We start from the raw sequence: 13,482 nt of genomic DNA, 5'->3' as shown, positions 1-13,482 counted from the left end.
AGCCAGCGTTAGGAAGGACATCTTCAATTCCTCCTGGGCCTGCCAAACAATTGGGAGGGCTGCAAAGGTCATGGGATCCTAGACGCAGGCACAGGAAGTGGGAAGTTCCATTTCAGTGAAAGTATGTAAGGAAAGAAGATCGTCTTTACCATGTGCATGTACAAAGTATATGCTCCCAAAAACTAAGGATGATCTTTTATTTTCTGCTAAGAATGTTGAATTTAGGTTTCCAGGGAATCACAAAAGACAGTTGTACTGACTGGGTAATATTTAATGTGATCAGGTCTTAAATAAGAAGCCATGAACATGAACATTTAAAACCAAATATATAATAAATAATCATTAAGTTATAAAGTACATATTTCATATTAAAACTAAATTCTCAGATGCAAATGTAAATACAACAGAGCAATAATATAGAATAATAATGCTACAATTTATACAAGTGCCTAAAGAAGACACTTCTAGCTAAAACAGTAGAAATCATGACTCATTTCCCTGAACTCCCATGACCTGTGGCTGTGTTTTCTTTCTTCCTTTCTCTCTTTCTCCCTCTTTTTTTTTGAACATTTCCTTCATTCCTACAGTGAGTGTTGCTACAAATGCTTTTGAAATAATGTTGAACAACTAAATGTCAGATTCAGTAGGGAGTTTTACTCAGAAGTATGGGCAGACGTTCCTGTCAGAGTCTCCAGAACTTGAGCAAGTCATAGACACATAAAGCTCTAAAAAAAAAAAGGCAGCCTAGACTTTCAACACCCTCGTTCTACAGAGAAGGAAATGAAAACCCCCAAAATGAAGCAAGTGACACGGCTGGCACGATTTCAGGTCTCCTGTGTCACTGTCCGTGGGTGAATAGCAGAGCTTCTGGCTTAGCCTTGTATTGCTCTGGGGGTGCTGGCTACGTGTTGGACACAGCCGGACAGGTGGAGCTGTTCAGGTCGCACCTCTTCCGCCTTGCTTCTCTCAGGGTTCTGGAGCCTGCTAGGATCGTTACCCCACTCTTCAACCTTGGCTTTGTGAAGGCTCCTAGCCAACACCCTGCTGTTATTTTTACTTTTAAGGTACAGTCTCTGGTCAAAAGGATTAGAACAGAGATTTTTAACAGTAAACACACCAAAATAAATATATTACTTTAAATATAAAAATCACAGTGTCAAAGAAGTGAACAACCAGAAAGCCGGAAACAAAAACTAAAGGCTCCACCTTTCCCAAGACCATGTGGTGCCTGCTTTTCTCTTTAAGGCCCCAGCCTGGCCCATGGGACACTCAGGCTTTGCACCCACCGCGTCATCCTTAGGCACATATTTACATGATTCCTTTGTAACAACATTTAAAAATGTCAAACAGAATACCTGTTTCTGTTGAGAAAACATTTCATTGAAATTTGATGACATGGTTGATTCCTCACACATCTTTTGGAATTATAAATTAGTCTGTACTTATTGTTAATATACTTCTAAGTGGATAATTTTTCTTCTCAGAGCTTAAAGCACTTCCCGTACAACGTCCTGTTACACACTCGCAGCCATTTAACAATAAGAGACTCTCCAATAGCTTATAATGTCCTAGTGAAAATATTATTTTTCTAGCGTTTTTAACTTCATGTTTAAAGAAATGCTGGAATTGATGTGAAATGGCCTAGCAGGGGGTCTGTTTTTCCTACCCACAGGTGGAAGGTCAGCTTGGTGATGCAAAAGTCTCTTTTCTATTAGGACAGGAGCCCTGGCCTTTCTATTTGTCTCCTGATTTCGATTTTCTTTACGTGACTGCATTTGTCTTATGCCAAGCATGCAAACACAAATTGTGTGTCATTTAAAAGAAAGAAAGAAAGAAAAGAAAGGAAGAAAGAAGGAAACAGGCATTTGGAGTTATTAGCTCACTCCCATACAATTGTTATAATGATTTGAGAAGAGAGCTGCAAGATTTGTTAAAAACTCTGTTTAGTTCCAGAAGACACCTACCTATTGGATGACCCTGTATAGATTTTAATTGCCATTTCCATAAGCATAAAGTATTAGCTTATCAGGGGGCTATACTATATTTGATAAATCCCAATAAAGAGGTAAGATTTTTTTTGTAGCCATCTTGTAAAGCTATACATAAATAAATTATATACTTATATGTCAGACATTCTGAGATAAAAAGTAAACTCTTCAGATACACATTTTTAAACACTCAATTTTCATTTTCCTTAAAAGAATGAAGACCTTCAACTTTCCATTTTGACCCTATGCTTCTATATTTTCCAGCTTGAATGAAGGCATATAACTTTTTAAAGTTATGATTATCAGAGACCTCATTCTGTGGTAATCAAGATCAAGGTTAATATAAGATCAATAAATTCCCAAACTGTGTTTTTGGCTAAAAATTGTAAGTTTCCCCTCAACCAAAAAAAATGTCATAGTTGGTCAGTGAAATAATGTAAAAACTTTAGAAGTCATAGAAATCCATAACATAGGAAATCAGACTCTGATTTAGTAGAAAGTTTTTTCAAGTTGACCAAACACAGCACGTGGATTAGACTGAAGCATCGCATGGTAAGTTGTGGGGAAATCATCCTGCCTTTGAACACTTATCCGAGTTTTCCCCCATCGCTAATGTATCATATTCCTCCATAGGGAATACCCAGGAGTGGGCCTCAGGCTGCGTTAGAGTGTGTGCGCTAGTGTCCAGCTCCCCGTGAGGTCCTCAGGAACCTTCGGATTCCGTGAGTTCTAGGAGAGGTGCTGATGAATCATCTGCGGAAATAGCATACCGTGAGTAACCTAACACAGGATGCGATCGGGATCAAGATGAGGTAGAAAATCAAAGGTAATTTAAGTTAGATACCTTTTGGATGAGTGATTTCAGTCTTTCTAGGAATTCTTTGGGTGGTTTTTTCTCGTAAGAATCGCATGAAGGGCATGTCTAGAAATCAATGAAAAAGTAACATTCTTTAAAATATTTTCCTATTGAATAAATGTTCACTTAAAATTTGTTTTCCCAGTTACAGACATAAATCATGTTAACTCAAAAACTTTGAAAACTGCATAAAATTGTTCAGAACATAGCAATAGGAAAAATCACTTGTAATCCCATTCTCAGAGATAGCCACTGCAATGTTTTCATATATCCTCCCAGTAATTTTTTTTCTTTGCATTTATGTTATTTACACTAGTTGGTAATTTTGACTTTTTTTTTTTTACACTTAACATATCACAAGCATTTCCTACATGTTAAATATTCTCCAATAATATGATACACAATGGTTACTTTGTATTCCAACATAGGATTGAAATATTACTATTTTGGGATGCATAGATTGCTTCTAACTTCTCACTGTTTTATACAGTGCTTCAAAGAACATCTCTGAATAATTTTTCATATACATTTTTATTTATTTGATTTGATAAACTTCTAATTGTAAAATCACTAAATGAAAGGGATAAAAAATATTAAGGCTTTTGATGTACATTTTTAAAAAGCTTTATGTCTAGTCACAGAGTATTCTTACCGTTATTGGGTATTCAAATGTTTAATTGGAAAAAGATAGGATTTCCTTGTTTTAATTTCCATTTATTAGATTATAGGGAGAGTGAACAATTTTTCATATGTGTGTTGCCTGCCTGCTTCTATTTCTTTTTCAAAACAATTGCTTGGTTCTTTACCCTTATTCTTGTTGAGAGAGCAGACCCAGGCCATTGCTTGGTGTTTAGCATCTCTAATGCCAGACTGAGAGGTCGGAGGTGTAAGTCCTAGTCCTCATTCTGGTTTTTCCTCTTTGTGGGGCTTGAGCTAGGTCACTTACCCTCTTTGGTCTTACTGTCCCATCTATCAAATGAAGGTGCCTAACTGGATGTTTAAGCCCAGTGCTCACCCTACCGTTTCATGAGTCTCTGGCATTGGGTTTTGAAGGCGTGCTCAGCTCCTTCCTTTCTGAGGGAAGTTCGAAAGGAACACTTTTCACATTGCAACTGGGCCAAGAAATTAAAATAACTTTGACAGTGTCATTAAGATTTTATTTGAATCACATGTAAATTCCTTGGAGGAGAGAAAACTGAGAAAAACATTTTAGAGTAATTCATCTTGTGTTTATCCAATGCTTTTGATTAATGCTTGTGTCAGCACTGAGTGTATCAGCCTTGCTCCCAAGTTGGCAAAAGAAGAGATATAAAAGATGCTGTCAGGGCCCCCCAAACTAGAGATTATTGAAATTCCCCAGCCAAATAATGGGGTCTACCTATTTAAATATGGCACTGGCGCTGCAAATGCCCAGGACAGTCATGCTCTCTACGGGAGGAAGGTGAAGTTTGAGGTTTGTCTTGGTCTCTTATAGGCTGTGCCATCTCTTGTGGGAAAACTAGGATCTAGCTTCTGCGAATAAGAACACCAGCTATATAATGAGAGGAGAATGTTTTGAAGTCCTAAGTCACAGTGGATTCCCTACCCACTGACTCCCTCACCGTGGGAAGCTGCATTCACTTATTCCAGGTGTCAGGGACTATTAGCAAATTCCAGTTGGGTTTCTGAGCACTTTCAAGTGTGTGGACTTAGAAAAGATGACGTCGTGTCTCAAAACAACACTGTATATAAGGTGTAACTGAAGGAAAGGCACTGAGGCTCTGGCCTCAGAGTGAGTGTGTGTGTGTGTGTGTGTGTGTGTGTGTGTGTGTGTGTATGTGTGTTAGATATAGTTAATCAGTACAAATAAAGTAGACAACAAATGACAATCTTACTAGTCTCTGTTTCTGTCTTCTCTCTGCATTTGTGGGAGGTAGTTTCCTCATCAACTGTTTAGTTAATACGTTGATTTTCTTCTCATTGTCTCCTGCATTTGCTGACTTTAGTTGGACCTTCTGAAAGCATGAAAAAGCCGACCGTTCACAGTGTCTCTGAAAGAGAAATAATTTGTACACATGTTAACAGGAGTTACTCAGAAAGTAAAGATGACCTTCCCAATCCTCTTTTTCTATTTCTACGACAGTGTCTTTGGTAACATTCATGTCAGCAGACAAGTAAGGAATGACCTCGTGTTCTACTTACTTCACCATCGGGCGGGAGAGGAGGCTCCCCCTGTGCTAGGAGAGAGAACAGGAGGAAGAAGCCTCGCTTCCCACAGTTCTGTATTCCTAACGCCATTCTGGGGTCTGGGAGGTGGGCAGGACCTGCGTGTGTTGTAAGGGAGAGCTAGCTCGGTTTTAGGACACATTTTCTGAATTAGGAGGCTCTAAAAGTTGCACTGTGACTGGTGGCAGCTTGGAGTGCCATGTGCTGTAGCCTGATTAAGAATCTTTTTCATTTGTTGTTTGCTTCCCTCTACGATGCCCATGGAGGTAGCTGACAGCAGCAGCTTCTCCTGTACACCTGGCATCGTGTCTTGTTGCTACTGAATGCTGGCTGCATCCATATGTGTGGAGCCCACAAATGAAGTAAATGAGTTAAAGCCTTCCCCTTGGGGAAAGGAAGTGAGTGCCTACCTCTGATGGCATCGTCCTCATGCAAGATTCAATACCCCTGCCGTGGACCACACGTGACTTTTCTAAAATGCTAGTCACACTCTTAGGTCAGGTAAGGTAGGCTTCTGCCTGAATCAAGCAGTCAAGGAACAGAATTTCCTCCCAGCCAATGGGACGAAAGACCTTTCCTTAGACAGTAAGGAATGGAGAGAATTCTCAGAGCAAGGAGAAGTGGACAGAACAAGGATCCAAAATGCGTCTCTTGGTTTAGTCTAATAACTAGTGACTAGTGAATAAGTCAAAATCTTAGAAATCGAACTGAAAATGAAATGGAACATTTTAGAAGAACAAAATTTATACTGACTTGTTGAAAACCTTTTAATGCTGATCTAAGAAAGTGTATCCAAGTCACTTTACTTTCAGCAGGTGTGTGCATATGGTGCTATCCTCGCTCCCCTCACCCCTGAAAGAGTTGCCATGTCTTCATTTCACTAATGTGCTTGGAAGCCACTGCCTTGTAACCAGAAACCTCAGTCTCTCTCAGGTCCTCCAAGGGCTGTCCCATCCAGAGCTGTGTGACCTAAGTCTTCTCATGGACAATCAGCTGAAAATAGCATCTGGCCTGCTTTGCATTTTCCAACCCATCGGCTTGCCCAATTTGAATGTTGATGAATAACAGCATCTGTCAGACACAACCCCCTCCGGCTCGCTTTGCATACACAGCCACAAGCCGAGAACCAGCTTATCTGGTTTCCTTCTATCACAGCAGCTTGCCTGTCATTCGGGCAAGGTAGTATCCTTTCCATATGTTTGCCAAAATGCTTATTTAATAGAAACTATTTATGAATGTTCATTATAGCACTTTTTTTTTCCTTGAAAACCACATGTTCATGTTTGTTGAAGTTTTTTCTTTTCTCTTCTTTTTGACCACAACCGGCTTAACTTACTGGAAAAAATAATATTCATATTTAAAGAGGTAAATTTTCCAGCTGAAACTGAAAACGCTAACTGCTTCATCCGTGCTGATCTGAGAAACCAGCATTTCTCACAGAGGCCCATTTTGCTGAGTTAACATTTACATGGGTGTGTTGAAAGAAAATTAGGTTCCGAAGAAGTAGAGGGGCCCTACCTAACAAACTCCCTTGAGACAATATTGCCAGGAGTGGTCAAGACCGGTGATGACAGCTGTTACGCCCGGGAAAGCCTCTCCAGGAGCCTCTGACTGGCAGCTGGGCACCAATGCTCAAGCCCACTCGTCCTGCCTGTCCCGATAGACCACAGTGCTCTGCTCTGTGCTGTCTGCAAGCAGCGCTGTCCCTGGCAGTGTGTGTACAGGACACGGAAGCGCTGCGTTTGACTTTGCATGCACAGCAGAGGACGCCTCAGAGAGGCAGAGGAGCTGCCCGCTAACTGCAGGAAGGATGTGCTGAGGACAGTGGAGAGACTGACCTTGGTCCAGGCAGCCGCAGGTGCCGGCGCCCGGGGGTTTACCAGATGACCCCCAGTCCAGGTGCAGCCATCTGGGAACACAGGCACGGCTTTCCTGTGCTGTGCTGTGGTGACAGCAGGCGCTAAGGGTGAGGCTCTGTTCCCTTCAGCCTTTAGCACATGAAAACATGGGGACTTACCTGTCCTACATGAGTTTTGCAGAACAGAGGGAGCAGTCAGGGAGTTAAAAGCAAGAGTAACAAACCACTCCTCTCTTTAGCCAGAGAACAGTCAAATGCTGCTTTGGCAAAGAGGCCCACAAGACTTTGTTGTTGCGATTGAATATTTGAAAATATTTGCCTCCTCACAGCTTATGTTTAACCTACTTACTTTTTTCCCCCCAAAGAAAGCCTTGGCCATTCACACTGGGAAGTCTTGCTAATTGGACAAAATATCTTTTGTCTCACACACAAACTAGACTTAAATCAGGGTTTCTCAGCAGCAGTGCACCTGACATTTGGGGCTGGATATGTCTTTGTTGCCAGGGCTGTCCTGTGCATTCTAGAATGTCTAATAATGTCCCTGGCCTCTACCTACTAGATGCCAATAGAAATCATCCCCATACACACAACTGTAGAAACCAAAAATTTCTCCTGACACTGACAGATACTCTCAGGAGGCAGGTGGTGGGGAGCAAAATCATCACAACTCCGGGGCCACTGGTTATGTGATTAGAAAGAGAAAGAAAGATGCCTGATGAGGCCAATCAGAGATCTTAGATCTTTCTTTCTTTCTTTCTTTCTTTCTTTCTTTCTTTCTTTCTTTCTTTCTTTCTTTCTTTCTTTCTTTCTTTCTTTCTTGTTATTAAAAGGTGAATTCTGCTTCTTATGATATGTGTCTATATTTCTTAGGTTTATAGAGAAGGTTCAACGTTTATCTGCAGAACGTCAATGAATGTATTTCCATTAAACTTTTTAATCTTTTGAAGTCTCTTATAGGCCCCCTTTGGCGGCAGGCTCTGCAGCATTTGCTAGAACACTGTTGTGGTCTTACACTATTTTCTCCCTTCCTGAATTTGCCTGACAGCACAGCTTTGACGACCTTAGTTACACCACTGCTCACAGCCAGCACTGCCTGGTCAGGTTACCAGATGAATACAGTGTCCCTGAGACAAAAACCCTTGCATTATGATGTAAGATAAAAAATAGCTCTCTTTAGCAAAGCTTACAAAGGAAGTACCCACTAGATCAACTCAAGCTAGAAAATAAGGCATCTTCCTTATTGTTTTGTAAGATAGGGACTGCAGCTCGAAAACTCCAGAAAGAACTCTAACCATAGCAGTTAAACAACGTGCATGAGATGCTGAAAAATGCATGTTTTGATAACTAGGACATCGATTAAGAAATATTCTTACTTATTGGAAAAGTCTTTCCCATAAACTGAATATGCGACTTTCATTTTAGATGCTGCTTGTTAGAAACGGGCCAGTAAATGAGAGTGGTTCCGTTTAGAGCTGGAGAGTGAGTTTTACAGAAAAGCAATAGTTGTGACTCATTCACTTTCTACACTTTTACACACAGTCATTTACAATAATTGTTTTCTTTGCAGTGTATCTTCATAAGTCTCACCCTTTGTGGCGTCCTAATTACTGGTAGCACTTTTATAATTACTCTAATTTATGCAGTTAAGGTTGTGACTGTGAAAACATTTCCCCAGTTGCGTTTATATCCCCAAGGTACCAAACCTGAAGACTAGATGAAAGTTAGTAAGGAAAAGCTCAGCAGCCTGTTCTTCCCAGAACCTCATGGATTTAAATGACTTAAGAGAATGGGATGACTTGTTGAAAATGGTCCTTTCAAAAGACCTCACCGAAGGCCAAAGACAAGACTCCCTGAGGCCAAGGTATATGGAATTTTCTACAGGTCAGCCTTTCTACAGGTCCACACCCGTTCCTCCGGCTGTTCCTGTATCTGTTCTTTCTTCCTTTCTTTTTTTCTTTCTTTCTTTCTTTCCTTCCTTCCTTCCTTCCTTCCTTCCTTCCTTCCTTCCTTCCTTCCTCCCTCCCTCCCTCCCTCCCTCCCTCCCTCCCTCCCTTTCTCTCTCTCTCTCTCTCTCTCTCTCTCTCTCTCTCTCTCTCTCTCTTTCTCTCTCTGTCTCTTTTTCTTTCTGTTATTAAAAGGTGAATTCTGCTTCTTATGGTATGTGTCTATATTTCTTAGGCACATTTATAAAGAAGCCTCAAGAATTTCATGCGCAGGGACTCTGGCAATCTAATTAGTTGCTCATTGTTCAGAAACTGCCCAGAGCATAGATATATTTTCTAGCTTTGTTTTTCTGTCTCAACAGCACTACTTGGGAGTACTCTTAGAGATATTTGAAGATAAAATGATATTTTATAAGGTATGTAGTGTTTTATTGGTTGGCATGTTGGTAAAGTAATGAATATTTGACCAAAATAGAAAGAACTATTTTACCAATTATTAAATCTCCAAATTCATTGAAATTAAATGTATTCCTAAATAATCATGTCAATACCTTTCTTAATTGGATTTTAAAACATATCAAAGATATCTTCACAAATAAATTCAGCTGGTCTTACCTTTACATCTTCTGGAGCTGGCAGAAATTCAGGGTCCTAGAGCAAAAGAAAATTAGTTCTGAGTTATTTTTATAAGTCAAAAAGCTCATTTTCATATTAATTGAAGAATACTACTTAAATTTTGCTCTGACAAGTATGGCCTTACCAAGTCATTCACATAATTGTTCAGCTGATCAACAATGTCTATGAGTTGACGCATTCTGATCAAGAAGCGATCTGGCCTTTGCAGGCTTGACTTATGGGCCACTGTCCCCGAGAAGACGACCATGAGGCAGAGGACTATCCTTTCCATGTTGCCAGGATGGGGTCTCCTAAGTGCAGGAGAGCAAGGCCCGGGTCTCAGTTCTCACTTCAGTTGCACTGTGAATAGGTTTGTCAGTAAAGCTACCTATTTATTCATCCTTCAGGGAGAGGTAAAGCCCTCCCATCGCAGCCTGGAAATCTTTGTAAAGTGGATGAATGTGAGTAACTCTGTTTTCTTTTCCACTGGCGAGGTATACGTGTGCATGTGCTAATGCGTGGGGGCAGGGATCGATGGAGTCAACGAAATGTGCTCCATCGGCAACTTAGACAGGAAAAAGAGAGATGGGTGAATTCCAATTTTCAGCATGAATCAAAAAGTGTGCATGGTAAACAGTAGGTACTACAAGACTTCAAAGAAGTAAACAAAAACACTTTGATCTCGCTCTCTGTGCGTCCCCTACCACTTTACCTGCTCCCTCTGACAGTCATAAGGCACTTCAATAATGAGTAAAGTGGCCGCAGCGCGTTCTTGCAGGACTTTTTCTATGGTAATAGCTATGCCTTTTGACTGAAATCATCCAGTATTCCATCCTGAAGGTAGGAGGAGAGCTACCTTTTAGGAAATTTTAAATATCAGGGGTATTTTCCAAATTAGCAAGAAAATTTAGGTTCTTAATCAGGTTAGAAGGTTTTAAGTGGAATTTGCTTCCGACTCTTGCCCAAAGCATCTTTAAATAGCATTAATCTTGGTTTCTAACATTTTACTTAACAATCTGATGTATAGATACAATAAATGATTCTCGGGGACTCAACAGAAATTAATCTCACCCCCTCCCCCAATCAAGATTTCACTCGACCTTCATTATTAAAAAACAAAACAAAAAAAAAAAAACAACTCTTTAATATCCAGCTTCTCTTATGATGCTTTAATGAAATGAATTAAAAATCTAAACCAATTTTTTTTCAAACAGCAAAATTAAAAATACCCATAAATGATATCTTTTTCTCTTTATATAGTGTTAGTTGTTTCTATTAGATATTATTTCTTCTGGGCATAAACAGCAGTTCTAAATGACCAGGTAGAGGTTCATAAAACACTGCAAGTCCAGAAGGGGTTTTCTCATCCTGCCCTCGCTGCTCCTCCCGTCCCTGCTGCACTTTACCTGTTTGAGAAAGTTGAATGTCATGTTCTAGCCAGAGGTAGTTTTGTGCCGCAACCGATTAGGACTTACAAATGAAACTGTTGATTCTAGATTTTATTTATTTTTCTATTTCATTACGTGTTTACAGCCATACTTTGTTCAAGAATGTTATGTAGCCGAGATAAATTAGAGTTTAATTTGCTTTGAAGGTTGACTGTGATCTTTCTATCACAGAATATCTGTTCAAGAGCACTCAGCTTTGGTCTAACAGAATAGATAAGACTTCTTACTCTATGATCAAGAAATCCTCCCTTTAACCATTAAGTTCTATAGGGGAGGGTTCTGTGTGAACCTCTGAAATGCGTAGGTCCTAGTGGTTGCCACCTGGTACCTCAGCGTTGCCTGCCTTAGCTTCGTACGTCTTCCTTATCTGCCTAAAAAGATGTGAGTCTCCTTGAAGACACCACGGGGGTTAAGAGCTCAGTTTCTAAATCAAAGAGCTTGAGTTCAAGTCCAGGCCCTGACAAGTAGCAGCACATATGACCCTGGGTACGATCTTGCAAAAGGAAGATAAGTATGGAATCTAATCCTCCGGTTGTGGTGAGGCTTAAATAGACGCTCCAAGTAAAGGGCTAAAAGGCAGCCGCACACGATAAATTCCCAGGTGTGTGTGCTGGGCATGGACGAGGTGAAGAGGAGAACTTACAGACGCCCAGAGAAGCCAAACTCATCATGGGAGGAAGAGCACGGCCAGGAGGGTGCTCAGCCGAAACACACGCTGTGGCTGTGCTGCTTGGGGAAGGGGCCAAAGCCTGTCGTACTCCTTAGAGAGAAGCACTTCTGCCCGCCCTGGCACCTCCCCACGCCTGAGAGACCCCAGCCCTCTCTACCGTCCATCAGCCAGCACGCTGGCTGTCTCCAAGGCTCTGCCCCAGCTTTCTGCCTGAGCCTTTCTGAGAGTCAGATCCGTTGCTTTAAGTCACATATTGGTTGTTAGGCATTTTGAATATCACCACTGATGTGGTGGGCTGAATGATGGCACCCCAAAGACCTCCACTTCCCAATCCCACTCTGTGTCATATGCTCCATTTTTGCTTTCACTCGCTCTGGCCCTTTGGGTAGAAATAGGCATTCTGCATGGCAAACCCTGGGACGAGCAGCCTCCAGTGTTTAGAGTGATAGTGAGTATTATGATCTGTGCCACTCCTACGTACCAAAGGTATGCAGACAAGTGGCTTGTTTCTAGGCAACTGTCACACCCATCGGTGAGGCTAGAGAGCAGAAGTCCTCATTCTGAGCAGGATGGAGAAAAAGATCGGAAAGATGTGCAGTCTCCAACCAGGTTCCCCACTGACCTCACAGCACAAGAAGGGACAGTTCCACCAGCCTCCTCTAGCCTCCTGTCCAGTATCTCTGATCACAGAAATCCTGTTCTCTCTGGACTCAAGGCTGCACCCATCTCCGTCCCTGGGTGACGCCTATAAACATCCCTAGTTGTGGCCCCGCAGCCCCCAACACATGGTCCTGAAAATAAACACATGCTGCCATGACCTTTGCTGCCACCCTCCCCACGCTGCCCTCACTTTCTCGTTGGTAGGACCCTCCTTCCTCCCTGTGCCCCCCAGGATGGAGCGGGTCTCCAAGAGAGGGGTCTGCAGGCTGAATGCCATCCTCATTCTGCTTTAGGAATGAGGGGCATTTTTGGAAAATCACTGCTTTTCATCTTCGTATTTACAAAACTAATACGTAGGTAGGTGTCATAAAAAAAGAATTCCAAGAACATAGAGTTGTATAAAGTGAAAAGCCAAATATAGAATTACTCCCTTTCCTCCCCTAATTTTCACTCCCTGGGGGCATTCTTGAGAATTTACTATGTATCATCTCAATTCTTTTCCTAGGTACATAGAGCAATATAGAGGGCTAGGTATAGATATGTAGCTATTGAAGAAAATGTAGTGATATACAGAGATAAAGACGTATAGAAAAAGACATAGAGATATAGACATAGAAAAATGTGGGGCTTTTTATTTACATAAAAATTTAACCTTACCATACATATTCTACAGCTTTCCTTTTTCACACAATACGTGAGGGCCAGCGATCCCTCCGTACAGTATTCACACGCGGGGTATTGCACTTATTAGCTGCAGTAACGTCCCACTGTAGGGCCGGACCGGGACTCATCCACTCACAGCCCACTGATAGACACTCAGATTGTGCCATTGTTTTACCCCCTACAAACAATGCTGCAGTGAACATCCATATTTTTAAGGATATTTGAAATATATTCCCTTTAGATGCATATCCCACCTTTGACTTCCTAAGGGAAATTTAAAAATTTGATAGAAACCTCCAGTTGCCCTCCAACACGTCCTACCAGCGTACGCTTCCACCAACAGAGAGTTTCCTCTCCTTCTCCACCCTCATAAATACCTTATATTCAGAATATTTTAAATATTTGCCAATATGCTAAAGCAAAAAAAGCGTATTTTATCATTGGTTTGTCTTCCTTTGATCAATAATGAAGGTTGGCATATTTTCCAATCCGTATTATCAGTGTATTTCTTTTTCTGTGAACAGAGCTGTTCTTATTCATATTCTTTGCCCATCTATTGGGTTTTCTTACTTATTC

General features: G+C 41.2%; 1 protein-coding gene across 1 annotated transcript; it reads right to left on the bottom strand.

Annotated features, from left to right (window-relative positions):
• Positions 1–283: 283 nt before the first annotated feature.
• IL21 (interleukin 21) lies at positions 284–9,973 on the bottom strand. The gene is made up of 5 exons (XM_019741386.3): positions 9,611–9,973; positions 9,466–9,501; positions 4,719–4,874; positions 2,833–2,910; positions 284–2,741 (listed from the first exon to the last, which is right to left on the bottom strand). The coding sequence occupies exons 1-5, from the start codon at positions 9,755–9,757 to the stop codon at positions 2,718–2,720; spliced, it is 441 nt and encodes a 146-aa protein (XP_019596945.1). The 5' UTR covers positions 9,758–9,973; the 3' UTR covers positions 284–2,717.
• Positions 9,974–13,482: the final 3,509 nt, after the last annotated feature.

This window comes from Rhinolophus sinicus, chromosome 15 (assembly GCF_057876585.1).
Source record: "Rhinolophus sinicus isolate RSI-liver-muscle chromosome 15, RSI-T2T, whole genome shotgun sequence".
NCBI classification, from domain to species: Eukaryota; Metazoa; Chordata; class Mammalia; order Chiroptera; family Rhinolophidae; genus Rhinolophus; species Rhinolophus sinicus.
This window is presented reverse-complemented; position numbering and strand designations above follow the sequence as displayed.

What these genes read in the sequence shown, in the direction of transcription:
- IL21 (XM_019741386.3), bottom strand. Translation starts at nt 9,757, where the DNA reads ATGGAAAGGATAGTCCTCTGCCTCATGGTCGTCTTCTCGGGGACAGTG. An exon ending in ACAATTATGTGAATGACTTG is followed by an intron (nt 9,502 to 9,610) that starts GTAAGGCCATAC and finishes CTTTTGCTCTAG; the next exon opens with GACCCTGAATTTCTGCCAGC. An exon ending in TGAAATCACTCATCCAAAAG is followed by an intron (nt 2,742 to 2,832) that starts GTATCTAACTTA and finishes CTATTTCCGCAG; the next exon opens with ATGATTCATCAGCACCTCTC.